Source organism: Salmo salar, chromosome ssa06, assembly GCF_905237065.1.
Source record: "Salmo salar chromosome ssa06, Ssal_v3.1, whole genome shotgun sequence".
Lineage (NCBI taxonomy): Eukaryota > Metazoa > Chordata > Actinopteri > Salmoniformes > Salmonidae > Salmo > Salmo salar.
In genome coordinates this window covers 31,309,487-31,330,803 of record NC_059447.1, presented here as the reverse complement: position 1 = coordinate 31,330,803, position 21,317 = coordinate 31,309,487, and the positions used below count along the sequence as shown (strand labels likewise).

Below are 21,317 nucleotides of genomic sequence, written 5' to 3'. Positions count from 1 at the left end.
AAACTTTTTAGAAGGCACACCTGTTAATTGAAATGCATTCCAGGTGACTACCTCATGAAGCTAGTTGAGAGAATGCCAATAGTGTGCAAAGCTGTCATCAAGGCAAAGGGTGGCTACTTTGAAGAATAATTGTTTAACACTTTTTTGGTTACTACAGGATTCCATATGTGTTATTTCATAGTTTTGATGTCTTCACTATTATTCTACAATGTAAAAAAATAGTAAAACTTTTGACTGCTACTGTATGTCAACGTCACACAATGACAAACATGTTTCTTCATAGAATCCTGAAGGTGGTCTTGTTGGTTTGGCTTGGTGTTTCATTGTGTATGCATGATTGGATCACAGCCTCAGTAGATTCAAACCCCAAAGCATGAAATTATGTCAGAGAGAAGAAGAGGGATTTCTTGCTACAGAGCAGCATGGACAGAGCAGTGAGATAAGAGTGGGTAAAGTGCTGAGTACTGGGACTTGGCAAATCTGCTGACATCACAGTGGCTGCAAATGCTGCTCTTCTGTGTAAGTTACAAAAACTATTCTCCCGATACCTCTTCTTTCCTGATTGTGTGCTAGTCATTCACCAAGAGCCATCAAACTCAACTCTGGACCTCGAAGCCAGTGCCATTGTGTTTTTTCATTGTTCCCCTCTAATCAGGGACTGATTTATACCTGGGACACCAGGTGGTACGGTAAGAGTTGAATACCCGTGACCTAGAGCAACATGATGAGGTGAGTTTAGAGAGGGATAGGATGCCCTCTCCTGGACAAGTAGTCTCAAAGCATAGTGCACAGAGCCAAACATACAACATGGGTGAGGTGATGTGTGAGAACACATAACAGCATTGATTACATAACAGCATAACATTGATTACATAACAGCATTGATAATACATAACCGCATTGATCAAATAGCTAGACCATTCACACCTTACATTTAGTTTCAATATCCTTGTTTTTCACCACTCTTCCCTATGTGGTAGGTGTAGAAAGTTGTGTGCTATACATCATTACATCCTGTGCTAATCTCAAAAGGACTTCCAGCCAGGTAGTGATGTGAAGCTACGTCCATAGTGTAGCAGCAGCAGCAGCAGTGTCTAGACCAGATGGCTGAGTGGTGATCTGATGGATGAAGTATCTACTGCTCCAGACACCCAGTCTGATGGTCCCGCCCTCCTCTCTAATATATTAATAGTGTTTCATCGTTGTCTCTGTTCACGCCATGTTCACATCAACTGGGTTTAAGGCAGATCAATACCTATATTCATCATCGCTCCAATGGATTGGATGTGGTCATTCAGTACTACAAAATGCAATAGCATACTGAAAGCACGATTACCAGAGAAATCTAACCACTTTCATTTAAACTCTACTAAAGTTAAAGATTTGTTGTTCATTAGATAATTTCTATTTCTTTATATCAAAGTTGATTATAACTCTTTATTAAAGAGGTACAATTTTAAGTATTTGTAGATGTTTATATGGCTTATTATTTTTTTATTTAAAGACTTAAAATTGTACCTCTTTAATAAAGAGTTTGTTAATGCCTTTGTTAATATTACAGTACATATAGGCATAATTAGTTACCTACTTGTTACCTACATGTTAATTAACAAGTTAACTGCTCAAAATGATCTAGAATCTCAAGGGTCCTAAATAAGAAGGGACAGGTTGGAAAGTCCTGAGGTATTGGAATCATTTCAGCAGATCTTCATATCTAATCCTACTGTGTTCCATTTCTCCAGCACGCAGCACCTCAGGCAGCGTTGCCCTTCTATCAGGCACTGGAGGCTGCTGCTCTTTGTTCTATATGCCATGGCTTGATGTATAGGGTCTTTTAGCCCCCGGTTTGGCTCAAATCCGAGGGCCCATTTGTACAGATGGGCTTTTACGTGGGCCATTTTAGCAAAGTACCCACCCCATAAAGCCAAAGTGCCTCATTGCTTCATAATTGTGTGATTATGGTCATTTCCTGTGGTCGAGGTGATAGATTATATTTTAGTCCAACAGAGGTTTTTATAATTTTTTATCTTCTCGCTTGACCTTAATCAACCATGGGATGTTTGAACAAAGCCCAAAGACAATATTTCAGATAAAAGGTGTGCGTGGTCAGATCACACAATTGGTGATGGGGGAGCCTATTGTATTAAAGGACGTATGGCCTAATTGGAAACAAGTGATAAAAAATGTAATGACGTTATATAGCTAAGTAATACTAACACGTAGTGGCTCTTGTAGATTAAGGTAATGTAACCTGTACGAGGCTATGGTGCCACCAAGTGGGGGAACCTTGATATTACAATCTGTAAAGCGGATGGACAAACCATTACATCACATTTAACGTCACAAAACAAGCCTCTGATCCTTTCTGATCCCCATTTTACAAACCAATTAAATCTAAAGATACTGCTAAATTAATACAATATAAATCCAATTTGATGATGTCATCCAAACTTCACCTAATAAGCGTTTCCCCTTCCTGTTCTTCTAAAACACTTATTCATGATATAGACAGGTAACTGCCAAAATAAAGGAAACACCAACATAAAGGGTCTTAACAGGGCATTGGTCCACCACGAGCCACCAGAACAACTTCAGTGCACCTTGACATAGATTCTATAAGTGTCTGAAACTCTATTGGAGGGATGTGACACCATTCTTCCACGAGAAATTCCATTATTTGGTGTTTTGTTGATGGTGGTGGAAAACACTGTCTCAGGCACCACTCCAGAATCTCCAATAAGTGTTCAACTGGGTTGAGATCTGGTGACTGAGGCACACACACACACACACACACACACACACACACACATACACTTTTTCTAGCCATGGTAGCCAAAATAATAGGCAACTGGGCATTTTTATACATGACCATAAGCATAATAGGATGTTTTAATTGCATAATTAACTGAGGAACCACACTTGTTTGGAAGCAGCTGCTTTCAATATTTGTTGTATCCTTCATTAACTCAAGTGCTTTCTTTATTTTGGCAGTTACTTGTAGATCCATTACCATAATAAATGGAAGCATATATGCGGCGTTCACGTGCTAGTCAAAACTAGGAAAACTCAGAAATGTTTGACTTGCTAACTGGTTGAATGTGGCACGTGTATAACTATACTGAACAAAAATATGAAGGCAACATGCAATCATTTTAATGATTTTACTGAGTAACAGTTCATATAAGGAAATCAGTCAATTGAAATAAATTAATTGGGCCATAATCTATGGATTTCACATGACTGGGCAGGGGCGCTGCCATGGGCATAGGCCCACCCACTCGGGAGCCAGGTCCACCCCCCCCCCCAGGGTAAAACAAATGGGCTTAGGAGTTGTGCCCCGCCCCCCTTTTACCTGGCACATCTCCCCCAGCTCTCGGTGTCATTGTGATGTCCCATCAAGGGATGTTCTGTCCTTAGGGAGTCTGCACACACTGCTACAGTAACTCATCTTCCTCTACACTGTAACACTCAGGCCAAAAATACACTACCTTTTGGTTGAAGTAGACAAGTTTATTAATGATAATAATGATGATGATGAGGATGATGATAATATTAATAATTAGTCATAATTATAATAACGTTAATGTCATAATAAATAGAACTCTTAATCTGAAGCACATAAGAGAAGCATACAGAAAGAGAAAAAAAGAAACACAAAGTTTAGAATACAGAGCCAGAGGAGAGGGGACTTTTAGAGACTTTTACCGTTCAATATATCCATTGAATTTTTTAACATTTTTGAACTTTATTTAACTGGAACATTTACAAAAAGGAGAAAGAGATATATTTAAAAAATCCTTATAAATAAATGTGTCATTATAGAACAAAATACAAGATTTTGGGAGTCAGAGGGGAGGGGGTATCGCGAGGGGGGATATTATGTACAGTAGGGTCAGGAATACAAAAGGGGCGGTAGACTCACACAGTAGAACGGGAGGGGGTGGTACAGTAGTAACTCTCTCTCAGAGGGATATCCTGCTCATGTCACAGCTCAAGCCATTGTGCTCAGGGCTCAGGAAGATAAGGACTGGTACTTGCAGTCTACACAGAGATCAGGAGGGTGGCCTACTGCCTGCCTGCCTGACACCACACCTGCTGTTTTTTCACACTCACATTTCACCTGAAACTGACTGGGAGTTAGTTAGCCACATACACTATGTAACTCTCACAATCAAATCTACATCTGTACACTAAACCTGTTTATGATCATTGCCTTCCTCAACAGGACCTGTTACTTAATGTGATGATGAATATACATGTTATTTCCATAAGGGTGTCTGTAATATAGCCGAGAGCTGAGAGAAAGTAGTTGGGGCCCTGCAGGGCCAGAGTAGTTGGGGCCCTGCAGGGCCACATTAGTTGTGTATGACTATCTGGAGCACTAGCTATCTGTTGGCAATCAGCAAGTTGTTAAGCAGTTCTGTAGCATATTTCTAGGCCAAAACGTGTGTCTGTGATTCTCTGTATTTGAGTGTGTTCATATGTGTGTTTGTTTAAAGATGCATTATGAAGGTTTCATATAATTTCAGCCAGTAGTTTTTCGGTCCCCGAAAACTGTGCACAATTGTGTACAACGCCATCCATTTTGTCTTGCAAAAAGAATGTGCATGATATGTTACGAATTCCAATTCATACAGCATGTTACGAATTTGTAAGTGCTTAAGATCCTGTCCAATCTCTTTAAGTGCAGGGGGAGGGGAAGATCAGTTCACACAATCACCATCACGCTTTCAGTCATATAACACATGATCACATGTTACAGTATATCAGGGGTATAGCTTGTAGGAGGGTGCCCCTTATCTACCCCCTCTACTCCCTGACACCACCACAGCCCATATAATAGATATGTATGTATATATATATATATATTTATATACAGAAAAAGAATACATACTTGTTGGACACCCTAGACATTAAAATACATTCAAGAACTGAACCAACATTCTTGTTTAAACACATGTTTACAGTGACTCTCCTGATATAAAGTAAGGTTGCTTCAACAAATTAAAACGTTTTTTTCTTCTTTAAAAGTTTTCAGTGCTGCAAATCACACAAATAAATATTCTCAGAATACATTGACAAAACAACATTGTAATTGACATGTTTCAGCCCTCATTCCTTTATTACCATTGGATGGGCACTAGTTCTATAATGTTTATCAAGCGACATAGTCCATATGCCTTAGGCTTGTGTTTTGGTTATGCACCTGCTGATGTATTACAATTAGATTATTCGATTATAATTCAATTGTTACATGGACATTGATGAGTATTTCTCTTCTCTGGAAACGTGCATCGTTAGTTAAATGCACCCTGGCTTGTTGGTCTGTCTGTTTGAGATACTTTGTCCACTGGTGCAGATAGAGACACAAAGGCTTGGGCTTTGACCCTGGTAGGTGAGGAAAGTCAGGGATTAACGCATCAAACTCTCTCTCTCTCTTTCTCTCGTGGTGAATCAGAGACCTCTGCTGGGGCTTGGAGAGGAAAGGGAGCTGGGAGAGGAACATATCTCATTTCTCTACTAGCCTACCCACAGACAAGTAGACCAGTGACAGTACTGCCCATGGAGAGTGGACCAGTGGTGCTGCCAGGAGGAAGTGGAGTCATGACGACAGTATCCACAGGGAAGTAGAGAACAGCAGTGACTACCAATAGGAAGCTGGCCAGTGACACTGCAACAGGAAGTGGAACAGTGGAACAGTGGCACCAGCGCAAGGAAGGAAGCGGACCAGTGAGACCACAAAAAGACCGCACACAGGAAGTGTAATCATAGAGACCTCCAGCTGGAAGTTAACCATTGACTCTGACCCACAGAAACTGGACCTGTAATACAGTGCTTCTGCCTGGATGCTGAACCCTCCTAGCCTGCCACTGTAACATTACTGTATGTGTATATATATCACCTCCTCTTGTCTGTCAGTGACAGGAGTGGTGTGCCAGAGAGAGAAGAGCAGGACTCTCCCTCTCCTCCTTGCATACCACAGAATTAGCATCGAGGGCCAACTGTTCGTCTTCCTTACCAAAAACATAAAAACATATTTGTACATATATACTGTTTTATACACACTTTTTACTTGTAAATCACAAGCTGTAAATCACAAAAGTATAGAAAAATAAAATGTGTTATAATAACAGGATGCTTTCTCTCTTTTTTTCTCTCGTTGTCTTTCTCTTCTACCCGGCAAAGGTGGTCCCTGGTGGAAACTGGCTCACTCCGTCTGTAGCGCTTGTGGCTGGTTTTGACACCGCCGCGGCACCACTCAACACGCACGCCTCCCGTCTTTCCTCACCCGCCTCAGTAGAGGGACTCCTCTTCTTCTCCTGTTGTTTTCTTAAAGCTAGTTCTCCTCTTCTCGTTGTTTTCATCTGTGATGTCCATCAATACTGAGCACAGCGTTGCCTTTGTTATTTACTGGAGGTGAATAGGAAGAAGAGCAGGGAGACATGGGTAAGTATGCAGAACGTCGCATCTCTGATTGACACATATAGACAGACAACCTACTTGTGCATTTCACTACTTTTAATCATAAAGTTTGTTGTGTTAAGTTTGCTGTGTTTCCTATTCCAAAAAACATATTCAATATGATGATTCCATACCAGAAACCAGAAAGTAAAAATTATTTGAATATAAACATTGAGAAAATGTATAGAATAAAAAAGTAAACTACTCTCACAAAAGTTCCCCTCCATCTTTGTTAAAGCACTGCACCCCAGGGAGGGGGAAAGGTACACAATGTCAGGTTAAGACGGGCTGATGGATTGATGTCAAACCACCCGATTGAGAAGCATGCTTAAAAAAAATCACCTGAAAGGGAAGCTTTTGAGGGAAAAAAAGAGAGCATTCTTTTTTCATGCCAGTCTTAAAGTCATACAGCACAAACGTGCGCTTTAAAGAGCGTAGGCCAAAGCAAATGCTACTTTTCTCTACAAAACAGAGGGCCATTATCACTCTACTGGAGTTTACAGTGAAAAAAGTCATACTGAGGCCTATCGCAGTAGTGGAGAGAGGGAGAAAGGGAGGAGAGAGGGAGAGGGGAGGAGAGAGGGAGAGGGGAGGAGAGAGAGGGAGAGAGGGAGGAGAGAGAGGGAGGAGGCAGATGGAGAGAGGGAGAGGGAGAAGAGAGAGGGAGAGAGGGAGATAGGGAGGAGAGAGATGGAGAGAGGGAGAGAGGGAGGGAGAGGGAGAAGAGAGATGGAGAGAGGGAGAAGAGAGAGGGAGAGAGGGAGGAGAGAGGGAGAGGGAGAGAGGGAGAAGAGAGAGGGAGAGAGGGAGGAGAGAGGGAGATAGGGAGGAGAGAGATGGAGAGAGGGAGGAGAGAGATGGAGAGAGGGAGGAGAGAGGGAGAGGGAGAGAGGGAGGAGAGATGGAGAGAGGGAGAAGAGAGAGGGAGAGAGGGAGGAGAGAGGGAGAAGAGAGGGAGATAGGGAGGAGAGAGATGGAGAGAGGGAGGAGAGATGGAGAGAGGGAGAAGAGAGAGGGAGAGTGAGAGGAGAGAGAGGGAGAGAGGGAGGAGAGAGACATGTGTCCTGGGACCCTTGTCATGACAGTCTCTCCCTAATTCAGCAGCGTGCCGAGCTGTAGAGGAAAACGAGGCGAGGCATTCATTTTGACATGGCTTTGTAGTACTTTTTCACACCTCCTCCGGAGAAGTAACAATTGAACGCGTGGCATGCTAATCTCAGCCCAGAATGACTCTTTGTCTCTCCCTTCATTTCCCTGTCTCTCCCTCCATCTCCCTCTGTCTCTGTCTCCCCCCCTCCATCTCCCTCTGTCTCTTCATCCATCTCCCTCTGTCGCTCCCTCCATCTCCCTCCATCTCCCTCTGTCTCTCCCTCCATCTCCCTCTGTCTCTCTCTCCATCTCCCTCTGTCTCTCCATCCATGGAACAGCCTGCCTCATCTTCAGTCCTACGGAGGTCTCACTGGGGACTCTCTATACTAAAATATCCCCCATCACTGTATCACTATATAGCAGAGCAGAGTGGGAACACAATAGCACCTGCGCTACATATAGTGCTCCTCACTGACAGGCAGACCAGCATTGGAGGAGCTGCAGTGACAAATATATTAATCACTCATGGACAAGTCAACTCAGGGGAGGGTTGGGCCGGTGCTGTAGCAAGTGGCCACTGTCACTGAGGACGTTCAATGCATTGCACTGTACCTAAATTGAACATCTTCTTATCTATACAATGCTGGTTTAAATCTGTAGAAATATTGGGTTTCATTAAGTGTGAACAGGAATTGTAGAAGATTTCATTTTACTGTGCCTGATCAGGATTACAATCAACAAGCTGGCAACAGATTAAACATAGAGCTCTAATGACAAACAAAATGCTCTCAGAACCGCTTTATTCTGACACTCAAAACAATCAGCGGTTGCTTAGATATGTCACATATACTAACAACTAAGTCATTGATGAAAGAAGACAAAGGAAATGTAATATACTGTACCAATAAATCAAAAGCCAATTACTTACACCTTTCAGACAATATATACTTTTTTAGAAATGACATACTGTACAATTCATAGAACAAGTTCAGCTGAATTGAAAATACACAGATAAAACCACTATATATATATATATATATATATATATATATGAATACATAGAAACCAGATAATCAGAGAATTGGTAATATATGTGTATATACATGTATATATTTTACAGGAAGTGTAACTTTTTTGCTTGTTTCCCTTTTTTTCTACAAATCTTTTGGATGGATAAAGAAATTAAATGGTCAGCTTATCAAGGCTTACTGACTATAATAGTAAATACATCATAATGAATTAACAAACTGTGCGTTCAATTTACATAAATAAACATGTTTAAATGTGAGCAAACTGTATATGACTGGGCATGTGGTTTAACACCTTCACTGAGTGTTTTTAATAATATAGCTAGCTATGAAAAACACATGTATATGGGATAGAGGATATTAGAAAACTGAAAAACCTTTCAGCCTCTACACTATAGATACACATTTTTAATATTTAGCAAAATATAATAAGACACAATATATATTAGCTATTTACATGTTATATGAAGCCTTGATAATTTGCCATTTGAACAGTGTAACAATGAAGACATTGATTATAAAGGGAGGAAGAGTTGTACGGACGCATTACAACTTTAACTGACAACACTCAAACCCATCCAAGTAAAAACATGACATCACTGCAATGTCCTCATGAATAAAACTGACCACGAGTAACCCTGAAAGTAGAGGATGTAAATGAAAAGGCGTGTTCTAGGCCGACTTTCTTTTTTAACTGTGAAATGTAGCTGCTGGTAGACTGAGATCTGCACATTGCTATAGTGAAGATGTAGTGTAGGAATGGCCTGTAAGTGAAGCTAGCGATATAGTGATTGATAGTGGCTAATTAGCCTGCTCTAATTTGTGGTGGTGAGGCATGGCGGCTAACACCCCTCCTGGGCATTGATGTTCCTCTCATAGGAGCTAGCATCTTATCAGGCTGGTTCACGTGCAGACAGGAAATGAGTGGCTGCTTAAAGTGGAAGATTCTGTTTTACTGTATCAAGGTTAGGTTATCAATGAGTTAGGAGTTATAAAGTGATTTATTGAGGCAAAGACTTGTCATGGAGAGAGATTTCAGGATATCTAGACTAGAGGAAAGAAGTTGGCAAACCTCAAAAACACACAGCCAGTGAAAAACATGAATTACTATTCGTCACACTATGGCCTCCAGTGTATTTGCTAAACGATAGCTTCAGAAGAGCAGCATTCATTAAGATGTCTGCTCTCAGTCTCTGACACTGTGGCTTTCCTACTCAACTCATCTATGACTTATCTGCACCCAAACTGAACAGGGGGATTCAAATAGTCGATTTCCTTTCAAGCGGATCAACTGGTACTATAGTAATTACTAAGTTTCTCTCTCCAATTAAGTTGAATGTAGAAGTAGCCGTCTGCAAAATAGGATTTTAAAACAACAGCTGTAATGACGGGCATCATTAGGAATTGGTAGGCAGTGAGAGGGAGAATTCAAAGCTACGATTTTCTCTTTGACCAAGGCAGAGGGGAGTATTTTACTTGCCGTTCAGTGTATGCGTGTGGAGCTGTCTCTTTTATAATATATATATTTTGTGTGGAGCTGTCTCAAGTCTATGTGTTCAAACAACAGACTTCTACTGTTGTAAATTCAGCTTAAAACGTAGACGCTAATTGAGTTGAAGAAACAGTGGAACTTGGCTTCAGTGAGCCGTTGTTCTTGGGGGATTCTCTGTGTTAGTTCCACTGGCGCTCAGAGCAGCCCTCCGTTTTATACTGGCGCAATGAAAGTGGATGGGGAGGAAAGTCATTTAAAATGGGTTGTGTCAACCCTACTATTCACACACACACACACACACACACACACACACACACACACACACACACACACACACACACACACACACACACACACACACACACACACACACACACACACACAGAGTAATTTAATCAGAAACACCTACAAATACATTAATAACAATGTCTGAAGCTTTTTTGAATCCTATAAAAGCCCCCATGGTAGAACCCTAAATACTGGTATATAAAAGGAAGAACAATGTTTTATGCTTTTCTTTGATAAAGTGATGATATATTATTTTGGTATACAACATTAATCTATATCATGTTCAACATGTTGACTAAACATAACTGCTCATATAAGATGTCTTTATAAACATGTCACACCTTCAAAATGATCAAAATACACAAATAAAGTCTAACAAACAGATAACACTTGAGAGGATACATACGTAAATTATATCATTATACGAATAGTTGAGTAATTATAGATTTCCATAGTTGTATTCGGATCTATATATCCTGTCTCTTGGCCTGATCTACTTACAAAATAATTGATTTGAAATGTTCCCATTTTCTCAAGAGTTCATATGGGGTAACTACTGAGTTGAAGACGTGTATTCGAGTACATTAATCTGGTATGACAACACGCACGTGTTATAATACATAAATGGAAGAAGTTTGGAACCACCAAGACTCTTCCTAGAGCTGTATGGAACAAGGTATTTTCTCCTGAAAGTGGAATATGATGCAATCATGTTCACAGTCCATTTCTCTCCTCATAATCGAAAGTATATAATCTCTCACTCAACCTGCTCTAGTAATTCAGCTCTTCCAGAGAGATTTGGGCAAAATAAACCAATAAGACAATGGTCTGTCATTGTAAAGTGGGGGAACCCACTGGTAGTGTTTGGTGGGTATGCTTGACTTGGACTGAAATAGGTGCCGGTAGTCATTTTGGGTGCTGGTACTGTTTATATTTAGGTGCAGGAGCTCAAGCAGTAGAACATCTGAGGTGCCAGTGCTCAGCTCTGGTAAGCTCCTGCCCAAGTCAAGCACTGATTATGTCAAGAAAATAAACAGACAAGCATTCTACTGATACAATTAGTTGTCAGATCAAATCACTTGTAGTGGTGTATCCCGAGGTACAGAATGTTTTGTGCAATACTGAAAAGTGAATAGTTATCAGGAATTGCACTACAGTACTTCATAGATGAGTCGACAGTGTAGCCTACTAAAAATAATGATTAGCCACCTATAAACGTCGCATATAGTGCATTCGGGAAGTATTCAGACAACTTGACTTTTTGCAAATTTTGTTATGTTACAGCCTTATTCTAAAAATTATTAAATATAATTTTTTCTTCAGCAATCTACACCCAATACCCCATAATGACAAAGCGAAAAGAGGTTTTTAGAAATGTTTGCAAATGTATTAAAAATAAAAAACTGAAAATCCTTATTTACAAGTATTCAGACCCTTTGCTACGAGACTCGAAATTGAGCTCAGGTGCATCCTGTTTCCATTGAACATCCATGAGATGTTTATACAACTTGATTGGAGTCCCCCTGTGGTAAATTAAATTGATTGGACATGATTTGGAAAGGCATACACCTGTCTATATAAGGTCCCACAGCATGTCAGAGCAAAAACCAAGCCATGAGGTCGAAGGAATTGTCTGTAGAGCCAGGATCGTGTCGAGGCACAGATCTGGGGAAGGGTACCAAAACATTTCTGCAGCATTGAAGGTCCCCAAGAACACAGTGGCCTCCACCATTCTTAAATGGAAGAAGTTTGGAACCACGAAGACTCTTCCTAGAGCTGGCTGCCCGGCCAAAATGAGCAATCGGGGGAGAAGGGCCTTGGTCAGGGAGGTGACTCTGACAGAGCTCTAGAGTTCCTCTGTGGAGTTGGGAGAATCTCCCAGAACGACAACCATCTCTGCAGCACTCCACCAATCAGGCCTTTATGGTAGCGACCAGAAGGAAGTCACTCCTCAGTAAAAGGCACATGATAGCTCGCTTGGAGTTTGCCAAAAGGCACCTAAAGACTCTCAGACCATGAGAAACAAGACTCTCTGGTCTGATGAAACCAAGATCGAACATTTTGGCCTGAATGCCAAGCGTCACGTCTGGAGGAAACCTGGCACCATCCCTACGATGAAGCATGGTGGTGGCAGCATCAGGCTGTAGGGGATGTTTTTAAGTGGCAGGGACTGGGAGACTAGTCAGGATCGAGGCAAATATAAACGGAGCAATGTACAGAGAGATCCTTGATGAAAGCCTGCTCCAGAGCGCTCAAGACCTCAGACTGGGGTGAAGGTTCACCTTCCAACAGGACAACAACCCTAAGCACACAGCCAAGACAACCCAGAAGTGGCTTCGGGACAAGTCTCTGAATCTCCTTGAGTGGCCCAGCCAGAGACCGGACTTGAACCTGATCGAACATCTCTGGAGAGATCTGAAAATAGCTGTGCAGCAACGCTCCACATCTAACCTGACAGAGCTTGAGAGGATCTGCAGAGAAGAATGGGAGAAACTCCCCAAATACAGGTGTGCCAAGCTTGCAGCGTCATAACCAAGAAGACTCGAGGCTGTAATTGCTTCAACAAAGTATTTTGTAAAGGGTCTGAATACTTATGTAAATGTCATATTTCTCTTTTATTTTATATCCATTTTCAAAAAAATAAAAAAGAACTGTTTTTGCTTTGTCATTATGGGGTATTGTGTGTAGACTGATGGGGGGGGCAATGTAATCAATTTTAGAATAATGCTGTAACGTAACAAAATGTGGAAAAAGTCAAGGGGTCTGAATATTTTCTGAATGCACTTTACACTTCAGTTAATAATACGTAAACATGCAAATTAGTGTGGAAAAAATCTGCCTGAAATAAACAAAGACATTGAATCCTTAACAATCCTAAGTCATTTCGCATAGAGTGCCATCACATTAGCGAGAGCTAGCCCAGTCTCAACCCCAGGTGAACTCTGACCCCTCACTGTGGTGCAATGGCCCTCACTCTGCATGCTGTCACACCACATCACTGTTAGGACTCCAATTCAAGTGCATTAGGACACTCCAACATTACAGAGCAATCATACAGTTGACAGTGGCGTCTTGTGAAATAAGAATTAGCAGGGCATGTGCATCGTCTTTGTTATTACGATAATTATGTATTTCTAATGCTAATTGGAATACAATATTTTGTTTCCTGCTTGAATTTAATTGAATTCTAATTCAAGAATAGGCTAAATAACAGTGTATCTAATGCCCCACTAGATTGTCATCCATCTGACGGTCACTGCAGAAACACACCCCTCTGATCATGCATCATGCGTACTACAGTAGGCTCACATTGGTTATGGTGACACAGCACCCATCTACAGCAGTCACATGTGCAGAACATAACTTCTCCCAAATCAATCCAAAGCACAAAATGAATACAAAACAAATCATAGGAGCAGACCAATGATGACATCAAAAAGGTTGTAGAAATCGTCTGTAGCGGGAGGGCGGGTGTCAGGGGGAGGGGTCAGCATTGGGACCTGGAAGCTTTTAGTTTGATTTAGCGCTCCACGAAGGATGAGGTGTTTGCTTGTTTGTTAATTTGTTTGATTTTTGTTTGTTGGGGGGTAATGTCTCTGTCTTTCTCTCTTTTTCTTTCTGTTAGTAGGGAGTGAAGCGACTGTACCCTCCTCTGTATAGGCTAGCCTGCAACATCAAAGATGAAAAAGGACCAATCAGTATTAAAGTGGTGACAGCTTGGTTGTTGAGTTCTGTTTTTTCCACAAATTTCCTTCCTTCATTGGTTTTGTTACAACGTCTGTGTCTGAAAGACATGGGATTAAATAGCATTTAATTGTAATAATAGTTCTTGTTCATTAGAGTATGCATAAGTTGGGTATGTGTGTGTTCTGAGGAGGGGCGGTCCAGGTGTTGGAGCTGGAGGATAAAGAACCTGGTAGTGATAAAGTATGAAATTAGTCTGAAATAATTTTGCTATTTGTACCAGAGAGAAAAACCCTTTCCTAGATATCAATATTCTTCTTTCGGCTTGCTACATGGAGAAGTGCCCCCCCCCTCAAATGCAGTTTCCATGCATTAATTACATTAAGCAACAAATTGGAAAATACTGTGCTTGTTTCATGCTTTTGACTGTAGGAAAACATTCCTCACGGAATGGCTTTCCAGGCTACAACAATGTCATAGATCCAACCAAAGCGAATTAAGTTCAAAGGAGTTTAATCATAATTCTCTTTCAAGTCCAACCGTGGTGCCCACACCTTTCTGGATGTGTATTGCACCACAGGATATTGGTCCCTAGGTTTACTGCCATGCTCTGGTTAACCAGGGAAAACACACACACACACACACACACACACACACACACACACACACACACACACACACACACACACACACACACACACACACACACACACACACACACACACACACACACACACACACACACACACAATATCCCATGTACTCTGAGCAAGCCCCAAACCTTCAAAGGCTAAATAGCCCTTAATTTAAAGGAACCCTCTTGCTTGTATAAAATTTTCATCAGTATAAAAAAGCATTTGCAATTTTTTGGCACGCTGGAAATCAGCAAAGAGAATTTTAAGCAACCTTGGAGGAACTAATTATTGAAAGGTTTCTAAATGCAAAAATCGCTGCTCTCTCCTTTGGAACCATTAATCAAAGAGGACTAAAGAATTAGTAACCAAACCATTTTTTTCCTGATTCTATTTCATGGTGTGTCTCTGCACTGTAAGATCTGAACTCCTATTGTGTCAAGATGGTTTATTCACTACCAGGGTCTCGCACCTCACCAGCTTCCACCCCACCACAGTGATCCCCTCAACTTCCACCCCACCACAGTGATCCCCTCAACTTCCACCCCACCACAGTGATCCCCTCAACTTCCACCCCACCACAGTGATCCCCTCAACTTGCCCCACACACACAACCCAAGCTCAGACATGAAGGGCCAAATTCAGCCTGGCTAAGAAAGGGTGACTAAGAGTGGCAGTGAAGGGAAGGAAATTTGGAGGAAAAGAAGCACAGTTTTTAATTAAGTAAATGAAGAGAAAAAAATAAATGTCTTAATTAATGAAAGCTTTTAGCTAGCAGCTGCACCGGGGAACTGTACGCTGTTTTTTATGTTGTTGAAAAATCGCATGCATGCCGGAATGGTACATTTAAGTCATTTGTCTGGCAGAGAGCGCTCGTCCCATCAACCTTGTGGACTGGAGGGGTGAGTGAGAGAACTCCCTCCATCCCTCTCTTTCTCTTCCATGTCCCACGGCACACTGCTGCATGCGTTTGATGGTCGTTAATCTTTCAAATTAGTCTATGAGCCCAGTCCCATGCCCTCATTGTAAAACAAAACATTGAGAAACTATCTCCCCATTATAGGATGGTATTTTACTGATAGTATTTTCATCTTTGATGTTAGCTGCAAAAGCTAGCTAAAAACAGACATTAACCATTCAACTTCACCCCTTAAAGTTTAGAGTTTGGCTGAAAGGAAGAATGGAACAACTCATTTGGAGTTGAATAGTGGCAGGAATAGAATGATTATACTAGTGTTGAAGATGCCCATGTGTTTGGATTGAATTAGTTGTAGTGATCATTCCCATTTTAGCAGTAAAAAGCCTGAATCAAATTAATATTGTATGTATGAGGTGAGCTTGTGTGACATAACATGAAACAAATCCATTTCACTGAATTCACAATGACCACATGCTAGGGAATTCTCCTGCACTCCACTAGGTCGTGCCAAACAGCATGACAAAGAGGAAATAAAGCCCACTGACTTGGCTTAGTTCAATGGTCTTTATCTCCGAGTGCTCCTGGAGCGACAGAGTACTGCGGCTGGCGGCCTCTGCTCTGTGTTAGTGTGGCTAGCCAACAACCGGGTGCAGAGGAAAGCGAGAGTGGACTTACCATGGTCCCCACACTGTATGTAGCGGCAGGGCCGATTGTGTGGTGGTAGGGGTCTGCTGTTGCATAGACTCTGCCATAGCTGCAATGGAAAAGGCCAGGAGATTAGGGTCATTGACATAGAGTATATTTTCAATGCTTGTTTGATACTTGGCCCTAAAGTCAACACTTTCAAGTCTCTAAAACAATTATTTCCCTCTCTCTACCCCCTGGTTTAGAAAATGATACAAGGCTGAGTAGCAAAGGAGTTCAAAGGTGGTTGGATCATTCTCTGTGAATACACATTGTCCTTTTCACTGACACCTCGATTAGTTGGCAGTGATGGGTACTGAGGGGTGAGAGAAAGAGAAACAGAGAGAGAAAGAGAGAAAGAAAGAGAAAACAGAGAAAGATAGAAGTGCTGGAGGGCTTGGGCCCAGTCTGTGTGCGCTCTCTCACCCTGCTGTTGTTTACCCAAGCTGAACAGTGGGCTCACACCACTGTCTTTTCATTGTTACTGGTTTGGAACTAATCCTTCCAATTTCCTTCTGAGACAGGACAAGATGTGTGCCTTATTTATTTATTTACTTACTCGACTTCACATATTCCTTTATTTACTTTTTTTTCCTTCAATGCTCGCTTGCAAATGAGGGTCTGTACGGAGCAGATAAGGCACTCCCAGCCAAGCACTGAGGGCACCAAATCAACCAGGAATAAAAACCAAGAGGAGAGAAGGAGAAATGTCATTTTCCTTAAGGAGACAAGACATCCAGCCTACAAGGCTGGAGCGGGGCGAGGAGGACATTGAGTTATATAAGATCTAAATATGGTGTGTCCCATTGGAGTCCAACACCCAAGGTCAGTGAGCAGGACGTGGAGGGGGAAGGAGCTGGATGAGAAGGCTCCAGGGGAAGAGGATGGGCTGTACCATGACATGGTCAGGGGTGGTCTCTGTAATACTCTTATCTACTGTGAGCACCAAACCCCAGAGGCCCACTAAAGCTAATCTATCTACAAAATGGGCTCTCACCAGAGTTGCATTGCTAACCACCTCGAGGTCAAACGGCCCCTCAGAACGTACGTCACGCGGCTTCACTACGCTGATTGGCCCCGGGCAGGGCCTCGGTAATAAAAGCAGGTCTGTGGGCACAAGCTTTTTGAAAAATGAATGTTTCATATTTTATGGGGATTTTACAAGCCTCTTATGATCCCTGTGACCTCCTTTCATGATTGGCTGATTGCTCCGCTGGTAAGTCTGATAAGGTATTGCTGAGACAAACCCCTATTGATCCAATGGGCATGACCGCTTATTCAAAAAGAAACAAACCGACAAGGGAAGCAAAACAAAGCAAAACAAACAACTCGGGTGAATTACATTAAATCTCAGGAGGAAAATATAGGCAAGAGAAACAGGAATTAAATCACTCCCAGAGGAAAAAGCCGCTGTCCAATTTCTGCTCCCTCCGAGCACGGCTGCTCATATTTCGCAGTGCGGCGAGGCCAGATAAATCTTACATTATCGATATGATCTTCAGGCTCTCAGGCAGGGTGTATGTTATCACAAGTGACATGCTCAATCCCTCCCAGATTAGATTCCCAAACCAGCCCACATCCAGCCTGACAGCGGCTTTGAAGGCCCGAATGAATCAGCCACGCCTCCTCAAACGGAGCACACCTGAACCCGAATGACATCAGTCAGAAGTGATAGAGTCCCTGCCCATCCATCCCTCTCTCCCTCTCTCCCTTCCTTCCGCAGACCGCAGGCCATTCATAAATACAGTTGATATACCCTCTCGCCCGTCAAAGGCAGAGAGCCATGGGATAGATCATCTTGTCGAACAAGGTTACTTTTTTGTGTGCTTATCCTGAGGCCATAGTGGATCTCCTAATGGACAGTTCAATCTGAGGGAGGGTCACAACTCCAGAGAGAGTTTATCTTCACCCTCCTATGTGAGAGATACTTTGAAGAGTGGGGAAAGGTTGACGTCACTTGTCAGACCTTGTCACAACTTCTAATTTAATCCATCACAATATCAATGGCCTTTTATTTTTTCAATTAATATTAGTTATTTTATTTTATGCAGCACGTGGAATGCACTCACCTGTCACTGTAGGCAGCAGCGGTGGTGGGCTGGGCGTATCTGTACGCAGCGTAGCCCCCCTGTTGGACTCAGACAGTTAGACAACCACCCACAACAGCATGTATTCTCAAACAAATAATAGCAAGCATTTACTAAAAGATCCAACATCGGGTTTGCAACATTGTCCATTGTTGGGAACATTTGAAAACTGCATATTCTATTCATTTTCCAAGTATTCATATGAAATCATTCAAAAAGTCTAATCGAAGAGTATGCACGGAGGCAACGCAAGGTGCAAGACGCCCAGAACACAACCAGAGGGAGCTGTTTAATATTTGGTAGCTGAGGCAGCGGAGAATGAATGATCCCCTGTGAGACTGGGGAGGAGAGCCATGTGTTCCCTCTGTGGCACCTTGCGTGACAGTAGGTGCACAACATGGTCCACATGAGAAAGAACAGAACAGCGGTGTGATAACGCTCCCCAAATTCATCCCACATTCAGAATGGGGAAGCAGCAATGGCATGCTGCATTATTGAAGAGACTCCTTTTTCTTCACACGTACTGTGTTGCACAGGAGCAAACCAAGACGTACAGCGCCTTCAGAAACTATTTACACCTCTGGACGTTTTCCACATGTTGATGTGTTACAGCCGGAATTTAAAATGGATTGAATGGAGATGTTGTGTCACTGGCCTACACACAATACCCCATGATGTCAGAGTGGAAGTTTAGAAATGTTTACAATTTAATAAAAAATAAAAAGCTGAAATGCCTTGAGTCAATAAGAATTCAACCCCATTGTTATAGCAAGCCTAAATAAGTTTTGGAGTAAAAATGTGCTTAAAAAGTCACATAATAAGTTGCATGGACTCACTCTGTGTGCAATAATAGTGTTTGACTACCTCATCTCTGTACCCCACACATATAATCATCTTTAAATTCCCTCAGTCAAGTAGTGAATATCAAACACAGATTCAACCACAAAGACCAGGGAGGTTTTCAAAAGCCTTTCAAAGTTCACCTATTGGTAGATTGGTAAACATAAATAAAGCAGGCATTGAATAACCCTTTGAGCATGGTGAAGTTATTAATTACACTATGGATGGTGTATCAACACACCCAGTCACTACAAAGATACAGGCATCATAACTCAGTTACCGGAGAGGAATGTAGCCTCTCAGGCATTTCACCACGATGCCAACAGTTTTGAGTTAAATGGCTGTGATAGGAGAAAACTGAGGATGGATCAACAACATTGTAGTTAATCCATAATACTAACCTAATTGACAGAGTGAAAAGAAGGAAGCCTGTACAGAATAAAAATATTCCAAAACATGTATCCTGTTTGCAATAAGGCACTAAAGTAAAAAAAATGTTAAAGTAAAGAAATTAACTTTATGTCCTGAATTCAAAGCGTTAAGTTTCGGGCAAATCCAACACAAGACATCACTGAGTACCTCTCCTCATATTTTCAAGCATGGTAGTAGCTGCATCATGTTATGCGCATGCTTGTTTTTAAGATCAAAATAAACGGAATAGAGCTAAGCACAGGCAAAATTCTCGCGGAAAACCTGGTTCAGTCTGCTTTCCAACAGACACTAGCAGACAAATTCACCTTTCAGCAGGACAATAACCTAAAAGTTGCTTACCAAGATGACATTGAATGTTCCTGAGTTGCCCAGATACAGTTTTGACTTAAATCAGCTTGAAAATCTACGGCAAGTCTTGAAAATGGCTGTCTATCAATGGTCAACAACCAACTTGACAGATCTTGAATCATGTTAAAAGTAATTACGTGCAAATATTGTACAATCCAGATGTGCAAAGCTCTTAGAGACTTACCCAGAAAGAGCAAAGGTGATACGAACATGTGTGAATACTTATGTAAATAGATATTTCTATATTTAATTTTCAATAAATTAGAAACATTTCTAAAAACATGTTTTCACTTTGTCATTATGTGGAAAAATATATATTTAATCCATTTTGAATTCAGGCTGTAACACAACAAAATATGGACTAAGTCAAGGGGTATGAATACTTTCTGAAGGCGCTGTAACTGGGGCTTGGTGTTTGGGAAGTCAGGGCCTGTGTATTCATTTGCCAGAGTGGGAGAAGGAATTAAAAACTTCATTGGGGAGAGCAGTCATTACTCCAACTGAAAATTAAGCTGTTCACCTACTGTTTTTCTATTAGCACCAATGGAGCATTGGCCCATCTCCATCCTATATCCTACGGTGGGTATATAGGTGGTAGTGCTGAGAGTGCTTTTTGAGGTCGGTTCGGTTTCGGTTTGATTATTAAAAAATAATCATGGTTTTTGATGACGATTTTTTTTTTTTACATTAAATGCGCTATTTATTGTGTCGGTTGAATGGTGTAACACAGAATAAAACAATGAATAAAAGTCCCATGATGTTAGTAACTGCTTATCACTTATTAATGTTTTATTCACATGACTTTACTTTAATAATATATTTTAGTTGTTGTGTATATTACATTTGTTTTATTTTATAACTTTTCTATTTCATTCCAGTCATCATCTCTATAGAGCTGCTGTCTGACAAAATCACTGTTTTAATAGTTCTTCAACATAAACAAGGCATACTTTTATGACTGCTGAATACCAACTATCAATCACTTGATCATGTATTTTCAGGTAGAGATACCTTGCAAAGCAACTGCTCTCTCTCCTTCTCGATCGCACGTCTTCTGTCTCTTCTAGTCCCTCTCAGTGCACTCACACAGATCGGACAAGTAGGTAGTTAATTACCACGTTTTCTGCTCTAAACTATGTCGAATATTGGCCTGTTTAAAACTAAAACTCCCTACTACACCGCACAGTTCTTGCTTGATCTGATTAATCTATAGAGAAACTGCGCAAAGTGTGCATTGAGCTCACAGAAATAAAAAGGGAAAATAATAACCTGTTATTTGGCTGTTAATAATACATGTGTTCTATTAGTCCAAAGGCGAGCTACACTTCCGTG

General features: G+C 41.4%; 1 protein-coding gene across 11 annotated transcripts in view; it reads right to left on the bottom strand.

Moving 5' to 3' along the window:
- Nucleotides 1-3,489: 3,489 nt before the first annotated feature.
- Nucleotides 3,490-21,317, bottom strand: part of LOC106601438 (RNA binding protein fox-1 homolog 3) — a 380,636-nt gene continuing 362,808 nt past the window's right edge. For 5 of the 11 annotated variants that reach the window (XM_045720266.1, XM_045720265.1, XM_045720264.1 and 2 more), the window contains 3 exons: nt 18,348-18,406; nt 16,270-16,348; nt 13,066-14,025 (listed from right to left, as the gene is read on the bottom strand). In XM_045720266.1, the coding sequence (XP_045576222.1) occupies nt 13,981-14,025; nt 16,270-16,348; nt 18,348-18,406 (183 nt within the window). In that variant the 3' untranslated portion in view covers nt 13,066-13,980. Of the gene's footprint in view, nt 6,412-13,065; nt 14,026-16,269; nt 16,349-18,347; nt 18,407-21,317 lie in introns of those variants that run through there. The other 6 variants (XM_045720257.1, XM_045720260.1, XM_045720258.1 and 3 more) reach the window with 3 other exon arrangements.